The 21284-nt window shown below is 42.0% G+C and overlaps 1 protein-coding gene across 32 annotated transcripts in view; it reads right to left on the bottom strand.

The window, feature by feature from the left end:
- Window positions 1-21284, bottom strand: part of DOCK3 (dedicator of cytokinesis 3) — a 507677-nt gene that overhangs the window by 64456 nt on the left and 421937 nt on the right. For 15 of the 32 annotated variants that reach the window (XM_021068832.2, XM_021068840.2, XM_084988414.1 and 12 more), the window contains 5 exons: window positions 17731-17901; window positions 14102-14294; window positions 11129-11256; window positions 8597-8743; window positions 5691-5789 (listed from right to left, as the gene is read on the bottom strand). In XM_021068832.2, the coding sequence (XP_020924491.2) occupies window positions 5691-5789; window positions 8597-8743; window positions 11129-11256; window positions 14102-14294; window positions 17731-17901 (738 nt within the window). The remainder of the gene's footprint in view (window positions 1-5690; window positions 5790-8596; window positions 8744-11128; window positions 11257-14101; window positions 14295-17730; window positions 17902-21284) is intronic. The other 17 variants (XM_084988415.1, XM_021068842.2, XM_084988419.1 and 14 more) reach the window with 2 other exon arrangements.

Raw genomic sequence — 21284 nt, 5'->3', positions numbered from 1 at the left:
ACTGTTATTTTAAGTTTTGAAACTGGAAGGTGTCAATCCTCCAATTGTATTTCATTTTTTCAAGGCCATTTGGCTATTCCAAATTCCTTATATTTCCATATGAACTATGGATCAGATTATCACTTTTTGTAAAAAAACTGCTAGAATTTTGATAGGTTTTGTTTCAAACCTGTAGATCATTTTGGGAAGTTATCACCATCTTAATAATATTAGGTATTCCAGTCCATGAACATGGAGTGTCTTTCCTTTAATTTAGGCCTTCTTTATTTCTTTCCCTAATTATTATTACTATTTTTTGCTTTTTAGGGCCTCACCCATGGCATATGGAAGTTCCCAGGCTAGGTGTCTAATCAGAGCAATGCCAGATCCTTAACCCACTGAGCAGGGGCCAGGGATCGAACCCACATCTTCATGGATCCTAGTTGGGTTCATTAACTGCTAAGCCACAAAGGGAATTCCCTCTATTTTATTTATTTGATACTATTGAAAATGTAACTATTTCCTTAATTTCATTTTTGGGCATTCACTGCTAGTGTAAAGAAATTTAATGGATTTTTGTATATTGACTGTGTATCCTTCAACTCTGCTCAATTTGTTTATTAATTATTTTCTTTTTTTGTCTTTTTGCCATTTCTTGGGCCACTCCCACAGCATATGGAGATTTCCAGGCTAGGGGTCGAATTGGAGCTGTTGCTGCAGGCCTACACCAGAGCCACAGCAACAAGGGATCTGAGCTGCATCTGCAACCTACACCACAGCTCACGGCAACGCTGGATCCTTAACCCACTGAGCAAGGCCAGGGATGGAACCTGCAACCTCATGGTTCCTAGTCAGATTCGTTAACCACTGAGCCATGATGGGAACTCCATTTATTAATTCTTATAGTGTTTTTTGTGACCGCCTTAGGATTTTCTGCATACAAAATCATATCCTTTGAGGACAGAGTTTTATTTCTTTCTTTCCAATCTGGATGCCTTTTATTTCATTTTTGTGCCTAACTGCCCTAGCTAGGTCCTCTAATACAACGAATATAATTGGCTAGAATAGACATGTTTCTCTTGTTCTTGATCTTAAGAAGAAAACATTCAGTCTTTTTTTTTTTTTTTTTAGGGCTGCACCTGTGGCATATGGAGGTTCCCAGACTAGGGGTCCAATAAGAGATGCAGCCACCAGCCTACACCAGACCCACAGCAATGCCAGATCCGAGCTGTGTCTGTGACCTACACCACAGACCACGGAAACGCTGGATCCTTAACCCATTGAGTGAGGCCAGGGATTGAACCCGCAACCTCAGGGTTCCTAGTCAGATTCGTTTCCGCTGTGCCTCGAAGGGAACTCTCAGTCTTTTGTTATTAAGTATAATGTTAGCTGTGGGTTTTTCAAAGATGTCCTTTATTGGTTTAAAGAAGTGTCCTCCTATTTTTAGTTTGTTGTATGATTTTATCATGAAAGCTTGGTGGATTTCTTTTTGTATTTTTTTTTATTTAAGTATAGTTGATTTACAATTTTGTGCCAATTTCTGCTGCACAGCAAAGTAACTCAGTTATACATAGATATACATTCTTTTTAAAAAAATATTATTTTCCATCATGATCTAGCACAGGAGATTAAATATAATTCCCTGTGCTATACAGTAGAACCTTATTGTTTATCCATTCTAATTTAAGAGTTTGCATCAATTAATTCCAACTCCCAGTCTATCTCATTCTCTCCCTACTTCCCCTTGGCAACCACAAGTCTGTTCTCCATGTCTGTAAGTCTGTTTCCTGTTTTGTAGATAAAATATGGTTCATTTGTGCCATATTTTAGATTCCACATACAAGTGATATTGTATGGTATTTGCTCTTCTCTTTCCTGCTTCACTTAGTATGATAATTTCTAGTTGCATCCATGTTGTTGCAAACAGCATAATTTCATTTTTTACAGCTAAATAGTATTCCACTGCATATGCACCAAATCTTCTTAATCCATTCATCTGTTGATAGACATTTAAGTTGTTTCCATGTCTTGGTTACTGTGAATAGCTGCTGCAATAAACATAGTGGGTGCATGTATCTTTTTGAACTATAATTTTGTCTAAATATAGATAGTGGCATATACATTTTTTAATATGTTTCTGGATTCAGCTTGCTAGTATTCTGCTGAAGATTTTTCCATTTCTATTCATAGGAACATTGGTTTTTCTTGTGATGTATTTGTCTGGTTTTTGTATCAGGATAATAGTGACGTCATAAACCTAGCTGGAAAGCTGCTGTTCTATTTTTGTGGAGGAGTTTGTGAAGAGCTGGTATTAAGTCTTTAAGTTTGGTATAATTCACCGATTTAGCCATCTGGTCTTGGCTTTTCTTCCCAAAAGGGAAGTCTTAAATTATTAACTTGATCTTGTTACTTGTGAAAGCGTTTTAAGGTGGATAATCAATGAGATAATGAATTATATAATTTAAAAGTGTGAATTCTGGGGAGTTTCTGTTGTGGCTCAGCAGCAACAAACCTAACTAGTATCCACAAGGATGTGAGTTCAATCCCTGGCCTTGCTCAGTGGGTTAAGGATCTGGCATTGCTGTGAGCTGTGGTTTTAAGCTACAGACAAGGCTTGGGTCTGGCATGGCTATGGCTGTGGCTTTGGTGGGCGGCTATAGGTCTGATTTGACCCCTAGCCTGGGAACTTCCACATGTTGAGGTACAGCCCTAAAAAGACACACACACACAAAAAGTGACTTCTGGAGCTCCCTGGTGGCTCAGTGGGTTAAGTAAGGGTCTGGTGTCACCACTGCAGCTTAGCTCATTGCTGTGGCGCAGGTTTTATCCCCGGCCCCAGAACTGCTACATGATGTGGTCAAGGCCAAAAACAGAAATTTTTTAATGTGAATTTTACGGTGTGCAAATTATATCTCAATAAATGTTGTCATAAAAAAGAACATATGTACAGAATTCTATATTCAGTACGGTGGATTGAACATGTCCCTTCATTTATGTTTTTCCTCAAATCCCCTAAAAATGACAGTCAAGCAACAGAAATACATATGCCTGCAGAGACAAAGAAAACAGGGGAAGAGAATACAGTAATCAAGAGGTTAATAAATTTTGAAAGCTTTCATGGTAAGTCACATAGTATATTTGAGAAAGCTATAGCCTAGATCCTTTGGTGGTGACAGCAATAAAAATTTCAGAAACTGTAGGCATTGCCAGGCACCTCTGTGGGAATGGGGATGAGAGCTAAAACCAGGAAAATTGGCTTATTGTCTCCCCAATATCCCCTCTGCTATGTCACATCACTAGGTGACCAGCCTTTCCCCACCCTGTTGGAAGTCTAATGCCTGTTCTCTGGAGTAGCTGACGACTGAGGATGTCTTTAAGAATATAGCAACAGGGAATTCCCGTTGTAGCACAGTGGAAATGAATCTGACTAGTATACATGAGGATTTGGGTTCAATCCCTGGCCTCGCTCAGTGGGTGGGTGATCTGGCGTTGCCGTGAGCTGTGGCGTAAGGTCACAGATGTGGCTTGGATCCCGTGTTGCTGTGGCTGTGGTGTAGGCCGGCAGCTGTAGCTCCAATTTGACACCTAGCCTGAAACTTCCATATGCTGTGAGTGTGGCCCTAAAAAGAAGAGAAAGAAAAAAAAAGCAAAAAAAAAAAAAAAAAAGAATACAGCAAGAGTTGAGGGCTGAGGTGCCAAAATGAATTCCCAGCCCTTTTTTGCTATCTGCTTCCTCGAATATTGACTGGCTACTCCATCCCTAGATGGGGTAAAGCATTCTACTCCAAGGAAATAGACAAATCCAAGAGAACAGGCCAACAAATACAGAAATTAGAGGACACACTCACCAAATGGCCAGACCCTCTTCAGTCATCTACAGGAAAGCCTGCTAGAGACAAGCCCTGTACACACACCTTTAGCACCAAAGGACCTCACAGACATAGACTGGCATCTAGGAGTCTCTACGTATAAGAGGAAAGTCTCTAACATGAGAGAGAGGGCAAGTCTCTAGGGAAAAGAAGTGACCTGACAGTATCTGACAAATCTGATGATGAAGAAAGTTGAAAGAGGCATATTATAGAAATGATAGAAGGAATAGGAAATCCTAGACAGGTTTAAAAACCAAAAGAAAAGAAAAAACAAGCAAGAACAAGAGGCAATTAATTCCAGGAAAACCAAAAGCTTTTTAAGAAAAGAAGTGTAATCGTTTCTGCTGTGGTGCAGTGGGTTAAGAATCTGACTGCAGCAGCCTGGGTTGCTGTGGAGGTGTGGGTTAAGGATTGGCATTGCCACAGCTGTGGCACAGGCTGCAGCTTTGGCTTGGATTCAGTCCCTGGCCTGGGAACTTTCATATGCCATGGGTGTGGCCAAATAAATAAATAAATAAGTGTAATAGTACAGATCTTGGCTAACCAAATGAAGAGTTGATGACCAATTTAAACAAAAATTATGCAAACTCTATTTGAAGAATGAGAAGAACAACATGTACGTCTAAGAGAGAAATGATTCAGGAAAATCGGCCACATTTTCCGTAAGAAGAAAATAGATAATAACTAAAAATAAAAAAAAACCTATATGGCAGTAGAAGCTACTGAAGAAGAATAGCAAGAATAGCACTTGAAGAATAGCAAGAGTTCAAAGTGGCTGCCTTTAGGGAGAAGTGATTAGACATGGGTCAGGTTGAGCCAAGGAACCAATTTTATGTTACACACTTTGTAAAATGCTGTGGCTTTTAAAATTATTTATACACATTTCTGTGAAAAAACAAACACTTAATTAAAAAGTAAGAGAACGATGCTAGCTTGATTCTGGTTGAGGATCAGCACAAGAGCTCCGGGCTCTGGCTAACTTTCAGGTCACTTCAAGGACTGTTAAGTTCATCCCTTCAAGAAGACAAGCTGACCTCACTGCAATGAGTTAATGATAACAATCTGCAGAGACTCATGTTTGTGGAAAGGCAGGTAGGATCGGATGCCAGAAAGTGACAAGTGACACTTATTAACTGATACAATATGATTAATAAAATGAAAAACAGTATAGTACACTACTATGAAATGCAAGTGACTTGACTCTGGATAGAGGCAGAACATAGATCTTTTATCTGGGGAGGAACTGAATAGCATGTTCTAATGCAAAGCTCTAGGAGTCTGTCAGTAGTTGATCACATTCAAAGCTTGGGAACATTTTTTGGTTATCTGGATCACAGTCCCATTTCTCTACACTATCTGCCCCTCAGTGCTCTGGATCCAGAGTCTGGCAGCCAGTGCCCATTTTTGCTCTCTATAGGTATCTTCCAGAAATACATTTCACTGAAGAAAAGCTGTCATCATTATCATTACTATAGTTTTTAAACAGTGAAGCTTGTTTCATGGGAAATTTATAATAGACTATCGAGTTCATAAGAAAGGGAGGCGTCCTGGTTTGCTGACAACCAGTATGGCCCAGAGTAACCTCTCATAGAGGTACGTGGTCATGAGGCAGCTATCAGTCAGAGAAAACTTGCCAATGTTACTGGGGTCTGGCTATATGGGAATATTACCAGCTTTCATCTTCTGGAAGCTATCCAGTCAGCTCTAAAGCGGGGCTGGTAAATCTTACATCCTTGGCAGCACTGGCCACTTGTACTCACTCCCTGGCAGGCGGAAAACTCCTGGGAAGTCTTAGCTGCATGCTTCCTTTCCTAGAGGAAAGTTCAGTGCTTTTATGCCTACCTTGAGTTCATCTTTGCTCTGGAAGTTGTCCAGGAGGTGCTGGTAGTGAGTGTCACACATCTGGCGGAGCAGTGAGAGAAGGCAGGACACATACTCGCCCTGGGAACCAACCCCAAAAAACACTTAGTAAAGCCAATCACAAGAGCTGGGTTCCCCCAATCCACAGAGGGTAAGGAGAGAAGGAAGGGTCTGAGATGGCCCCAATGATCATGAAAGGGAAGGTGACAGAGCTGGCTCTGAAAATGCATTTTCTCTTCTGCTAAGGGGGGGCCTGGAGGGCTTGGGAGTTTTAGTAAGACCTTTGCAGCATGAGGTTAGTTGAAAAACCTTAACCCGTAACAAAGTAGTAAAGCCAAGGAAGACAGATATTCTAGGTTTTTTTTTTTCCTCCAAAAGCTTTGGCTACATAGTCCTTGGACACTATATGTTGCCAGGGTACCACACTGAAGTCTGGAGGGACTCTTGGGAACAAGATGCTCAGTCTTCTCTGAACAGAATTTGGACTCTGCCTAACCTGCTGGGCTGGAATAGCCCTTCTACAAGGATCTCCTTGGGGAACTCCCAGAGCTTACATGTGATTACTGGACCTGGCAGATGGAACACAGTAGATGAATATAACTCTCTGGAAAGCAGAGGAGTCAAAACTGACCTTTAAGAGCAGATGAGCTATGGGCTTTAAGACAAGTACAATTTAAAGATAAAAAAATCAGTCTTTAAAATTTCTTCAAGTTCCAACTAGGGTACATGGGTAAAAACTCCACCTTAAGGACTCCGAAGACTTTCATCATCTCATGGAAATTTTTGGCATGGGGCAGCTGCACATGGCTTCCTCTCTGAAGGCTGCCTTCTCAGAAGGGATGGAGGAAAATTACTTCATTTGGACAATTTTCAATTTTTTTTTTTTTTGTCTTTTTGCCTTTTCTAGGGCCACTCCTGGGGCATATGGAGGTTCGCAGGCTAGGGGTCCAGTCAGAGCTGTAGCCACCAGCCTACGCCAGAGCCATAGCAACGTGGGATCCAAGCCGCGTCCGCGACCTGCGCCACAGTTCACGGCAATGCCAGATCCTTAACCCACTGAGCGAGGCCAGGGATCGAACCCTCAACCTCATGGTTCCCAGCTGGATTCGTTAACCACTGTGCCACGATGGGAACTCCCAAATGTTTTTAAACTCATGGGAATTTGACAACAGTTTTTAAGTCTCTCAAGTCCTTTTTAGACCCATGAAATTATTGTTTATGTAAAATATGTTCATATAAATGAATCTCATGTACATTTTCGTTTTACCTGAAAATATGGGCATAAGCCATAATTTACAGATTTGTTGTATCACATGAATTAATGCACATAAAACATTTAAATAAAAAGTTCAGAGGAGTTCCCATTGTGGCTCAGCAGTTAACAAACCTGATTACTATCCATAAGGATGTGGGTTCGGTCTCTGGCTTTGTTCAGTGGGTTAAGGATCTGGCGTTGCCATGAGCTGCGGTGTAGGTCACAGACGTGACTTGGATCCCACATTGCTGTGGCTGTGGCACAAGCCAGCAGCTGTAGCTCTGATTTGACCCCTAGCCTGAGAACTTCCATATGCTGCAGGTGCATCCCTAAAAAGACCAAAACAAACAAACAAACAAACAAAAAACTTCGGGAGTTCCAGCCGTGGCTCAGCAGTTAGTGAACCCGACTAACATCCATAAGGACGCAGGTTTGATCCCTGGCCTCGCTCAGTGGGTTAAGGATCTGGTGTTGCCGTGAGCTGTGGTGTAGGACACAGACGCAACTCGGATCCCGTGTTGCTGTGGCTGTGGTGTAGGCTGTCAGCTGCAGCTCCGATTGGACCCCCAGCCTGGGAACCTCCATATGCCGTGGGTATGGCCCTAAAAGACAAAAAGACCAAATATAAATAAATAGATAAATAGTTCAGTACATAAAGAAGTGCTCATTAAAACGTTATCATCTTCATTAAATCCATATAAAATTAATCATTTCTTTAGTGTTGCTAATGAGTTAATATTTGTAAAGTACATAACATAGAGTTACCCACAGCCAGCACTGTGTCATTGTTGGTTAGAAGAATGTGTTACCAAAACATGCCAGGGTGCATGTGTTTTTACCTACAGTGATAGTGCCCTCAATAGGAGTTCCTAATGAAGAAGACATTCTTTCCAAGCCCAACGCCCCAGAACACTTAGTGCTTTCTCTTCTCCCTAACATTCTTGGCTTGTTCCCATAAAATATTTTCTACAAAGGCATTTTGGTAATCTTCCACCTGCCAACTGGAACAGTTCACGCAATCTGTTTATCATGTTCCAACATTAGGGCTAAGAAGTCCACTCTGTATAGAAGTGGGGGTCCTGGGGGTGTTTCTCTGTTCCTCCTGAGAGGCTTTCTCTTCTAATTAGATCATGGGAGATCACTCTCCAGTAATGCCAGTGCAATTCTACCTCATCACATTTTCCCTGATGCTAGACATTTAGATATAAACACTACAGACAAAAACAACTAATTTGTAGATATAAGCAAACTCTGAGATAATAACTGTTGTGTTCATTTATGAGAGCCTGCTCCTAGAAGGAACAGTTTATATTTTTCACTTTAAACTTCTTTGCTTTATTTCACATTATAAAAAAATGACTTGGTGCAAAGGCAAAGCCAGTGGAGACAGTGTGCAGGAAAATAGGACAGGCAGCATCCCTGGATCTGCCCTTAAGTAGATTTCTGTGAATATGAACCTAGAGCTTTCAGAGTGGAGATGGAGTTCAATTTGAGAAGGAAAAAGGGCAGCATGCTGACAACCATGCAGGAAGGGAAGCTGAAATGAAGGTAGTGTGATGGTGAGATGAGGGTTGGTGTGAAGGAGCCCCAGGTTAGAAAAGAAAGCAAGAAAACCTGAATGTTAGTTACTAACAGTGATCTCCGCTGTGCACTGCGGGCACCGCTGCCCTCTTACCGCCTCCTGAGCGTGCGATTTGCTCATGATGGTGAGCAGAGTCTGTAAGAGCACGTCCAAGAGGCTCTCCACCATCATTTCTACCTCCTCCATGACATCTGCCTCCTGGAGTGGGCAGTGAGAGAGCACACCGTTAGCATCAGGCCGGCTGACGTACAGCTGGCAGTACTCACTAAGTCAGCCATGTCAGGAGCAGTCTTCAGACTTAATTCTCAATACTGAGCTCCAAGCTTCCCTGGCATGCAGTGTTAAGGAACCTGAAACAATGGCTCTGAGAGGAGGTGGGGTACACCTGCTCCTGCTTCTCTGGTTTGGTAGCTGGGGCCTTACCCTAACCCAGCACCACCCTGACACCCAAGGCTCTGAACCTTAGGCAGATATAATAATTTCAATATACAAGGCAAAGTGAAGGTCCTAAGTTAAACATTTTCTTTGATTTTCCTAGAAAGTCAGGAGCAGGCACAAGGCTAACACTTTGAGAAAATGGTCAAGTATTCACATCACATGGTGTGGTGGCAGTTATCTTCACCATTGTTAATGCACACAGAGGTATCTCAGTTTTTGAGGACCTTTTCTCCTTGAGTGATTTCAATCTTTGCCAGCTGTGCTTGCTGCCCAGATATGCCACTTCTAGCTCCTTGGCATTTGTGCTCATGTTCCTTGGTCTACCAGGACTCTGGTTTCAGTGTTTCTCTTGCAGGCAGCCTCACAAAAACAACAGAGCACGCCTCCTCACTAAAGGCTGCTTCCCAGCCACAAGGTTCTGAATTTAGAAAGGGCCTCTGCTATCCTTTTATAGACCTTTCACATGCAGTCTCAAACCCTATAGCCTGATTTTCATTACCTCACAAAGAGATTCCCATTGCCCCTTCTCCTGTCTCTTTATATTATTACGGGCCCAAATGTCCATCCCTCTATCAACCCACCATTTACTAAGCATTTACCATGTGCCAGTCACTGTCTGAGAAGCTGAATATACAGAGGTGAACAAGAAAGGTAATATCTCTGCTCTCATGGAGCTTACCTTTCATCCACCTCCCTACTCATCCATTCAATATAGTTATACTGAGTTTTTTTCCACATGAAAAAATCTGAGAAGCTCTTGAGACTAAAGTCTTCTTTCTTATCTGTTGAACCGATCATAACTTACCTGTGATGGCTCTTTGAATATCTATGAGCAACTAATTGTACCTGACTCTCTAGTCCCTAACAAATACAACCAGATCATTTCTTTCAGATTTTTACCTGTTGCTATTTCTCTTCCATTCCTCCCCTTCACTTTCTTTTCCCCTTCAATTTCTCTCCTTCCTTTAGCAATAAGCCTCCCATCCCCTCCAGTCTGACCCTCTGCTACTTGTACACCTTATGTGCCTGATGTTGCTTCACTGAGGCCTGGTGGGAAGGAGAGCTGCCAGGCCTTGCCTGGAGTCAAAAGCAAACAATAGAGCCACTACAACTATCACGGTCACCCTGCCAAGCTGGGTCCCCATCACCAGATGGTACTTTTAAGTCTAAATACCAGAGCACCCTATTGAGTCCTCATATTCAGCTCAAGCAAAGGACACACTTTCTTTTCAGCACTTCTGCTCTATCTTCATGGATAACCTAAATTCGTATGTTCTTATCATTTGGCTACTGGCCTTCATTTTAAATGCACTTGAAATTTTATTCTCCAAAAATCCTATTTTAACTTCGTAAGATGATGTAATAAAAAACTCATTCTTGCTTTTAATTTCTTTATATTTTCTCATAGTTTCCAAATTGTAAGAAATAAGCATTTCTTCTATTATCATAAATGTATAAAATAAATCTAATTAAAATACATCCATACTCTTATCCATGCCTGATGCATGTCCTTCCTTCTTCCCTACCGCCCTTCCCTCCTACCACGGATCGCTTCCAAAAAATAAAAATAAAGAGGTAAGAAAATAGGCAAAAGCATTCCTGGTTGAAACCTGACCCCTGAAGTACAATTCCACCATCCCATGAGGCTCAGAACTCTTGTGGGCAATATTCATCTCTCGTATCTGATCTCATCTGGCATGGTACAAAAATGCCATATGGGTGGAATCAAGCTGCCAGGAAGCTGACAGAAAAGTCTGAATGAGCAAGCTGCCTCTCAGCCTGGGCCTGCCTCCCTGTACTTGTGCCTGAGTATCCTCAAAACACTCCCAGGGACACAGAATTAATATCTTTTGATAGGAACAGAGCATGCACAAGATTGGGCTTGCTGGTACTACAGATAACTATATTTCTGGGTGTATTTATGGTAGTACAATTTTTTAAAATAGCAGGATTGTGTTGTGCTGAGAAGCTTGCTGAGCACAAGCAGGCAGGCCTCCATTCACTTGAGCACCTTCCTGTCACTGATACAAGCTTCTCTGACTGCAAAGTGTATAAAGGGATCTTTGTTGGTCTGACTCTGGCTAAAGTAACACAAGATAGGCACAGAGCTGGGAGTGGTGGGTGGAGTGGGTCAAGGACCACTACCAGAGAGCTGGTCTTGACGATGGAGAAGATGCTGCCAAGAATCCCTGAGCAGATCAGCAGCTCTTTCTGCTGCCTCAGGTGAAGGTGAATATGATGGAGAACCACAGGAAGCAGGATGCGGCGGGATTCTGGGAGAGAAAACACAAAGGTGAAGAAGCCCTTGAGAGAAGAACTAGCTATCTTTGGATGCCAGTGGCATTGTGGGATGCAGCTGGTCTCAGAGAAGGTGGGGTCGTGAATGCAGCCAAGCTGGAAGTTAACCCCTTCCCTTATGTAGGCCTAAGAGCCCAATTCCTGGACACTGTAAGACATTCCACAGCATTATCCTTCCATCTCTCTTTTCTTCTTTTGCATTTCAGGCATAAAAATCTATAGTATTTTGTGCAAGAAGAATGTTAAGAGACTGCTTCCAAAAGAAATCTCTTTACTGACTAGACTCCAAATTAAAAGTACAGATTAAAGTGAAAATTCCATTTAAATGACACACTTAGTTTTATGAACTACACTGACTGAACTTGAAGACTTGACCTGCATTATAAATGGTCCCTCTTCACGATGCCCCGGATGGTGGCCTGGCACTTTCACTCCCATAAACATTTACTTTGCATCAGCCCTCAGGTCTGCCTCCTTTTCCCCCTCAGGCTTGTTGAGATCCATAGCAATGACAGGAACAGAAACAGGATTTTTGTCTTGTCATAAGCTTTTGATAATTAGCTAAATCTCACTGCCATACTTTCAAATGTTTTTCTTTTCTTTTCTCCTCAGTAGTACCCGAATAGCATTTTCATCAGGAGGGGACTATATTTAGAACCTTGAATTCAGAAAGGCTAACTCTTACTTCAAGTTCCTTTATTAACTCACTCTAAGACCTCAGGCAGGATGCTGCTTCCTGTGGGCTTGATTTCCCCCATTTGTAGAATGAGGTGCTAATGGCCTTTTCTGCATTTACTTCATAGGTGTGGTGAGAAGACAAAGTAAAATACAAGTGTTTCTGGTGTCCTGCACTCCTATGTGGTCAATGACCATGTGATACAAATATCTCATACTTGGCCAGCATAATTTAGTCAGACTACCTGTAACACAAAGAAGCCATGACATTTTGGATTAATTGTTCATATTTGACCATATTTAAGTATTCCATATGAAATTCAGAATGAAAATCTTTTCCAGCAGAAGAAAAATTACATGACATACAAGAGATTTTGGGACTGCCTTACTCAGAATATGTTCAAATAAAATGACATCTCTTCTATGTTTAAAAGGATGTTTGGATAAAAGAAGTTTATACTGTATTTTGTAGATCAACAGAAAAGGATTTGTAACAACCAATAGCTGCCTGCAGACAAAATAGTAGTTTGTTACTGGAACCTGCCGAAGAGACCAAACTAATATGTTCTGAGAATGTAAGTGCTGGTTAAATGACACCACTGGTAAAAATCCTCCTGCTTCAGGGAAGATACTGCAATTCAGGCATTTAGGGAAAGTGAGATGCAAAGGAATATTTGGTGGTTGTTTATTATCTGAAAATCCAATTACTTAGTTTCAGCCACATAAAGTTTAGGCATAATTTTTCTAAAGTGATTATGGGAAGCAGCAAATACATACAAAAATATTAGAAATAGGAGTTCCCATCGTGGCTCAGTGGTTAACGAATCTGACTAGGTTGTGGGTTTGATCCCTGGTCTTGCTCAGTGGGTTAAGGACACAGCGTTGCTGTGAGCTGTGGTGTAGGTTGCAGACTTGGCTGAGATCTGGCATTGCTGTGGCTCTGGTGTAGGCTGGCAGCTACAGCTCTGATTAGACCTCTAGCCTGGGAACCTCCATATGCTGCGGGAGCAGCCTAGAAAAGTTAAAAAAGACCAAAAAAAAAAAAAAAGAAAGAAATATGTCAATGAGGGCAATCTGCTGATGGCCTTCCTATACATTCAGAAAGCATCTGCTTTAAGCAGTGCTCAAAGCTTGAGTGTGTGCAGTGTCCTTAGTGACATGTGTCCAAACCATTGGTTTTATTTTCAACCCAGGAAGTAACAAAGAGAGAAGTGTTTACCATAAACAGTTACTAGTGGAGAAGAGCTGAATTTCTTGGTGGTAGCTTTACTACCAGCAATACCTTACACAGGCAAAGTAAAGTTAAAAGGACTATTTATTTAGTATTGGCAAATATGTGTAGCCCTGGGCTGAGAAACCATTGTTCTTACACTTCGAAAGCCAAACTTGAAAAATTTTACTACCAAAAAATTCCCAGTTATAAAAATTGTAATAATAATTGTTTTGCTAGTATTTCAGATTTATTCCTGTGCTCTAGAAATTTATTCCTTGATCATGATACTCCACTAAAAGGATCAGGCTCGTGTTGATCTTAACATTTTGACCATGTTCAATGTGATTGCAGGTATGAACCCAAAGGTGCTTTCTGAAAAACAGTCTGGGCTGCTAATGGTATTTATTAGGCCATCCTGACCTCTTCTGGAGTGTAAAGCGTTTCCTCTCCATGTCTTTGTCTAATCTTTATAGACTACTTCAAAGAGAGCAAAAGAAATCTGACTGGTGAGGCAAGGAATCAAGACAGCACAATGGCTCCTCAGGGCCCCCTTTCAGGGTCTTTTTTATTTCCTTGGCTTATTTTATCCCTTTGGGGTAGACCTTTCTCTGTTGTGCCCCCTCCTTTCCCTCTGCTTTCTCATCCTGCTGGGCCTATGGCAGGCCCCATTCTTGGCAGCTGGCTAGATAGACTTGTGGGCCTGAAGGTTGCTCTGCAGGCCATCCCACATGGGTCCGTGGGAGAAAACTGAGTGAGGCAGTAGACTATGTTTTGGCTGCATTTTCTAACAGAGTTTATAAAAAAATTCTGCATTTTTTAAGGGCCATTGGCTTCTTACAGGATGGTTGATAAAACTGATCTTTTGATTATAACTTGGTCAACATCCTAGTAAGTAGGAAGGTGAGTCTGACTCTCATTCCAATTTGATTTACCTGAGAAAGAAAACAGGCGGCTGTCTACAGTTCTGGCAATGGACTGCAGCTTCACCACATCCATGGACTGCCCAATGTGCACAGTGCTGGGCATGCTTCCAAGAGTCCCTCTCACAAACTCTGCTACCTCCTGCACGGTGAACATTTGCAGCAGCTCATCAAAGATGGTTGGGAAAGAATTAAGGAGTGCAGCCTGCAGAAGTAAGTGAAACTCTAGTTAGCTCACGGTTAGGTATGTGTCTATTTTACAAGCTTAGACAATGACACATGGTGGTAAGAGGCTGAGAAGTCATTGCAGCACCCCCACCTCAAGGGGGCTCCTTTCTGGCCTTTGACTTGACCCATCCCTGCAGCACTCTTAGGGCATGGAGCAGGAAGAAGCAAAAGGAAACCAGAACAAGAAAATTTACTGGGCCCCAGGCCACTTGAAGCTTTCAGAACTTGCCAAGGTATTTGCTGGCAAGAGAAGGGGACATATAAAGAAATTAACTCTATGGCTTAATATCCACAGCTGTTTTTGCTCATCAAATGGATTTACATTTTTTGTTTGTCTCTATGATCAAGCTCCTGATTTCTAATTTTGGACCGAAGTTCAAGCCAGGAACCTCTCAGGTAAAGTATGGCAGAGAAAACTGAGCACCATCAAGCAGCACTTGCTGAACTCCATGCACAGTCCCGCAGCCAGCAAACCAGCTCTGAGAACTAGACCATTTCCCTAGAGTAGTGACATTTATCTGAAACCATGAAATCTGAAGACTGTAAATTATTTCTTTCACATGTGATGCCTGGCAGCCTCAGGTATGAATCCAAAAAGAAGGAGAATATGTGGATTTAGTTAGTCAGGAACTCTTAAGGACTGCTGATAATGTTGGTAAAGAGTTCAGTGATCTAAATGGCCTGGACAAGGGGAGAGTCTGTGTGTTTGGAGACTTCTCTCCTAGGACTTTGTCTCTGGTAGACCCATGAAGTGGCCTCTTAAGGAAAAGCTGAGCCTTTTGGAGGCAGAGTAGTTGAGGAAAAAGAGAATGGATTTGGAACTGGACAGACCTGAGTTTAAATCTCAGCTTTACCACTTACCTGCTTCATAGCCTTGAATGAGTTACTGCCTAATCCTCCTTTTTCTCATCTATAAAACGGGAATGATGCTATTACTTATCTCCTGGTATTGGTATGAGGAAAGTTTAGGTATGTAAAGTTAGCTCCCAGTGGAGTGCCTGGCACATGATAGGGCTTCAAGAAATGCTGGTTTTTGATTGTCTCTCTTATCCAAATGAAGCAGTCTGAAGGAGGCTTTCCCTATTTCTCAGTCCTCTTACACCATTAACCCAAGATTTATAAAGGGAAATGGAGTGTCACCTTGAGACTGGAAAGTGAGAGTATGCTCTTAAGTGGTGGGTAGGAGAGCAGGGAGGCTGTTTTTCCTGATTGCTTCATCAGGCAATAGGACACTGGCCTCAAGTAAGTGAAAATTTATGCCATGGGAAAACAGGTCTGTCGTACATGTTCTATGTTTAGGCCAGGCCCAAGTACAGAATTTTTATGAATTCTACCTACAGATAACTCCCTAGAATATCAAGGAGATCGTTTTCTAGTAATTAGAATCGGCACAAAAACATACCGTAAGCAGCTAGATACAAAAGACAAAAGGGGGAAAATCAGGTATTTCATAATCAACAACAAAGCGTAACTGATTTGCTCTTTTAAATGGTGACATTTCCCATACATATGCACCAGGACAGAAGGACACTTGCACCCTAACATCTCCTAAAGGTCAGAATCAAAGCCATAAAGTCTGACTGAAGAGCATACTTGCTGAGACTTATGAAACTCATGAAACATGAGCCTGGCACCAAAGAAGCAGGTCTGATTCTGACTCAGGTCTAAGTTGAGACTAGATCTAAGCTTTTTATCCTCATGTGTAGGAACATTCCATTGAGTACAGGGCATTGCTGAGTTCTCAGAAAGCATATATGTCTTGCTCTGCTAGCTCCCTCTGAGCTCCATGTATCTCCACAGGCTGAGGGAGGAGTAGGTGTCCTGGGCCCTTTTTGGCAGAACAGATAGGGTGAGGGAGAGGAAGGGAGGACAAGACGAGTTGTTTGGGGTATATAGGTGGGGAGACCATGCATGGAAGGAGCCTTTCTTATAAAGATACCTGGTAACCATGATGTATTCTATTCTTTCATAGAGGCTACCTCTCAGTTGAGCACTTGTTCTCTGAGCCAACTGTCCCGGTGCCTGGGCAATTGGCATGAAGGGGCAACATAGCAGCAAGTGGAAAACAAAAAAAGAAGACTATTCTAGTCTTAAAGAAGATATTTAAACATATATTTGCACTAAAGACAGACTTGGCAGTGACTGAATGAATGGACATGAGAGAGGCTGTCTGGTCTTTACTGACAGGTTTTGATGTAGTAACTGGCTTCAAAAAATCAAAGAAGTGCAATTCATTATAAAATTCTGACATTTATATATATGAGAAAATAACCTCCTTGTGACTGGGGTAATAAACACTCTCCCTGATCCTTTCTAGGGTAAGGTTATATGGAAAAAGTAACTGATTAGCTGACCAGACTTGTTTTCTGTTTTTTCTTTTTCTTTTTAGGGCTGCACCTGCATCATATGGAAGTTTCCAGGCTAGGGGTAGAACTGGAGGTGCAGCTGCCAGCCCACGCCACAGCCACAGCAATGCCAGATGAAAGCTGCATCTGCAACCTGCACTGGAACTTGTGGCAACTCTGGATCCTTAACCCGCTGAGCAAGGCCAGAGATTAAACCTGCCTCCTCAAGGTCACTATGTTGGGTTCTTAACCCACTTAGCCACAATGGGAACTCCTAACCAAACTTTTGTTTGTTTGTTTGTTTCTTTAGGACTACACCTGCAGCATATGGAAGTTCCCTGGATGGGGGTTGAATTGGAGCTATAGTCTCTGGCCTATACCACAGCCACAGCAACACCAGATCTAAGCTGAATCTGCAGCCAATACCACAGCTCACAGCAACGCCCAATCCTTTAACCCACCGAGCAAGGCCTCAGATCAAACCCATGTCTTCATGGATACTAGTCAGGTTCATTACTACTGAGCCACAAGGGGAGCTCTTAACCAGACATTTTTAATATATGGAAACAAATTTCCTTCCCACATTGTTATTTCTAATAGAATCTAATCCTAATTCTTACCCAAAGTTTTCCAGTTATTTCTGCTGTTTTTCAGCCTATTTCAGTCTTAGCTGCTAGAATGGACCAATATTAATCTAAGGCTTTTAAAATTAATACAATTAGCAGAAAATAAAAATTCTCTATACATTCTGAATATCCTCTGTAAAAAAAGATGTTTAGGAACAACTAATAGTATGATAGCTAAATATATTTGATCAAAAGAGGACAAAGTTGTGCTTCTTCTCTACCACAAAGCCACTGGGGTGTTTTATATTTGGAAGCTGGGGCATAGATGGCTTTGAAGTAAAAGAAGTGTTTTATTCAATTAGGAATTTCCTTATAAATCACCCCTTACCCAACACATAGGAGCCTGGCAGGGCTTCTTTGACTCTGGGAGTCAGAGGACAAAGAAACCACTTGTTAAGACAGATAAGAATCCAGCAGCCAAACTTCCATGCAGCTCACAGACCTGAGTGAAAAGGAGTGTTTCTGAGTTTCTGCTGTCCAGGCTGAGCACAAACCGGATGGACTGGAAAAGTTCTTGGATGCTGGAACGGAACTGCTCCTCTTCCATCCCACAGGTGGCACGTGAGTACAGGATCCTTGACTGCACAATGAACTTGAAAAGGTACTCCAAGGCCTGGAGGTGTGGGAGAAAAAGGGATAGAGAGGTGTTAAGATACCAAGGAACTAATGAAAGAGGGAATGGAGAGTAGGGTACCACCAAAATCAGAAGATGGATAATTCCAACTATTGGAGACAAGCAGTTTAATTTTTTAAAATCTTTTCTCCAAAGTCCAAATGGTCACTAAGCAACAACAGTCCCTAATGAGAAAAATCAAATTATTTTGTGAGCTTCTGAAAGTGTATAAACAGACTATTATGGAAGTAGTTGAATTCAAGAAGAAACAGGATCAAAAGAAAATAAATTTATCTCATTTTTCTCAGGTCTAGAAATAAAAGGTTACAAAGGCAATGATGTAAGAACGTCTCTTAAATTTATTCCAAGAAACAAGAGCCTTTAAGGAGTCTTCTGCATCTTTGAGAAAGAGCTGGTGACTGACACAGGGCCAGCTTTCTCACGAGGGTTCAAGTCTGGAGAAAACTTGCCCCTAGTTGCATAGCAGCTAGTAGACCTGACACACCCACTCTCCATCCTCTTCCAGACCAGGACACTTGCCATAAACGGTTCATGAACAACACAGAAGACAAAGCTCCGGCAATGTGTTCAGGAAGCAGAATCTAATTCTGAGGAGTCTCTGCAGCTTGGCTCATGCTTATGAACAGAGTAATTCTCTTTTAAAAAGAATTTAAGATCCAGGACTATATTTTCTAATCAAAGAAAGGCTAAAGATTTCCCAGACACTGGAAAGGGAGAGACATTGAACATTTGAGGAGAAACTTATATCCAAGGATGAAAAAAGTGGAACTCAGTTACTTGAAATATGTAACAGGAAACAATTCCCGAGCCACTTTTCATAATCTAGCCATATGTCAGATTTAGCAAAGCAAAATGTATGCATGTACATGTGTGTCTGTGTGTGCATACGTGTGCACAAATGCATCCCACATTAAACTCAGCACTGGAAAGTGGCTAGTTCAGAAAAATGTATGTTACAAGGCTTGTACCAGAGGATTCTACAGAATAAGTTACAGTGTATGGCCTCATCTCCATAAATGATACAGTCTCTGTTGCAGTAGTCTTTAATGCCTGGTCTGTAGAGAACCTGGAAAGTCTCTGCTATATAGTCTAATTTTTAAAAGGAAAATGTTTTCTTCAGCATCAGTTTTTTTTTTTTTCCTTCAGTTTGAAACAACTGCCAAGAGATGTAATGAATGGCTTGAAACATCCACTAGTTTCAGAGTGAGAGGCAGAACTGGACAGCAAAGTTGCTTGTACTTCCTGGGAATGAAGGATCAGTTCCTCCACTAAGTCCTAAAATATAAAACTTTACAGAGGAACACAAGGCTGTTGTCAAAGATGGCTCTGTGAAAACCTGGATGATGGTAAGGACAAAAGCCAACTTCCAGTCATCCATCACCATCTGACTTCCCCTTTCTTGACTGCCTTTGGTTTTCACCATCAGCACCAGCGTGGCTGGACCAGGTGATGCTGGCCACCTGTGACAGATGCAACTGGGGATGAAGTGGAGGACAGAAGAATGGGGTAAAAGGTCAGGGTGGATCCTGTGGAAGTTGTTCAAAGTTTACAGGTGTTCCAACCCTGAGTGGAGATGATGGAACACTCAACTGTGGCTGAAAGAGTTGCTCTGTCTTTTCCTACTTGGATTAATAAACCTGAAAGGAAAAGAGATCCTAAAAGTTGTAACAACCTTTCTATCACCAAGGAGATAATTGTACTTTCTCTCTCCCTGCTAAGGATCTGATACAGCTCGGCAGTGAAAAGTGTGCTGTGTTTCTGGAACATCTTGTCAAAAGCCATCCTCAAACCCACCAAAGAGGGTCATTCACATAGGAATAAATAATATAACCAAGTACGAAAATAAAAACACTCTTTATTTTCATCTTCTTTAGTGGCAGAACTTTGGAAAAATCATGACTGTTTTTATTTTTTTCTTTTTATGGCCGCATTTGCACTGCAGCTGCGGCACTCCTGGATGCTTTAACCCACTGTGCCGGGCTGGGGATCGAACTCAAACCTCTGCAGCCACCTGAGCTGCTGCAGTCGGATTCTTAGCCCAATGTGCCACAGCAAGAACTCCAAAGGTCATGACTCTGAAAGTGAAAGGAAGAGACGGTATATTAGTGGCTAGCTATACTGAATTAAGAGCAATAAAGAAGAGGAGGTTTCCTGGTCTATAGATTATACCAGAACTAGAGGTCCCATGCCAGAAGCATATGCATCTTGTAAAGAAGGATGAAACAGGATCAGATAGAGACAAGTTTTGTCGAGAGGTCTTATAAACTGAAATTTGATGAAGAAGGGGACATTTCCTGAAAAACCTTTGGTCTAGATTCATTAGTATTAGATGTCATTCAGATAACTTTGAAATGATAAGAACAAGTATAAAAGTACCCCCAGAAAAGTGCTCCTCCCAGTAGAACTCTTCCTTTTCCTCACCCAAACCTGATGTCTCCAGAATTTTGTACCTCTGTAAGTAACCTTGCCATCAACCCAGCTCATCTAGCCAGAACCTTTAAACCAGCTTCGGGTCTTCCTTTCTGTCACCTCCCACATCCAATCTAACATTTAAAAGGCCCAGCTTTGGTCACATCAGCCATTTTACAGTTGCTTAAAAACCCCAGCTCTTTCCCATCCAGGCTTTTTTTTTTTTTTTTGGCATTTCTTGGGCCGCTCCCGCGGCATATGGAGGTTCCCAGGCTAGGGGTCTAATTGGAGCTGTAGCCACCAGCCTATGCCAGAGGCACAGCAACGCAGGATCCGAGCCACGTCTGCAACCTACACCACAGCTCACAGCAACGCCGGATGGTTAACCCGCTGAGCAAGGGCAGGGATCGAACCCGCAACCTCATGGTTCCTAGTCGGATTCGTTAACCACTGCGCCATGACGGGAACTCCCCATCCAGGCTTTTAAACATGCTGTTTCCTCAGTCTAGTATGCATGTCCCCCAGGTCTTAACACTATTTCAGCTCAGATGTCACTCCTCAGAGAAGTGTTCCCTGCACTTTTGGGCTCCCCTCCCCTCAGTCTATTCCAAGATCTTGTTTATTTCCTTCATAGCACACATCAATTTTCTTCTCACTGACTTTGTGTAAATGCCTGTTTGGCATGTTTATTGTCTGTCTTTTCCCCACTTGAGTGGAAGTTCTACGAAGACCTAGGCTTTTCTGCTTGGGCCCCTGCTGAATCCCATGGTTAACACAGTATCTGACACAGGGCAGGTATCAAGCAATATTGACTGAATGACTGAATGAACAATTCTTAGAAGAAAACTTCTGAGATGCCTTCTTCAGTAACCTTAAGCAATTAATTTATGGACTCAAGGAATCTTTTGCATTTAATTTGACTCTTATCTCCTAAAATAATGGGCAGGGCACCT

The sequence above is a fragment of the Sus scrofa genome, chromosome 13 (genome assembly GCF_054392235.1).
Source record: "Sus scrofa isolate SSC_HxYL_T2T_F1_AM1 chromosome 13, Sscrofa_HxYL_maternal_Yorkshire_Landrace_v2.0, whole genome shotgun sequence".
NCBI classification, from domain to species: Eukaryota; Metazoa; Chordata; class Mammalia; order Artiodactyla; family Suidae; genus Sus; species Sus scrofa.
The sequence above is the reverse complement of the archived record's forward strand: the minus strand, read 5'-3'. Positions and strand labels throughout refer to the sequence as shown.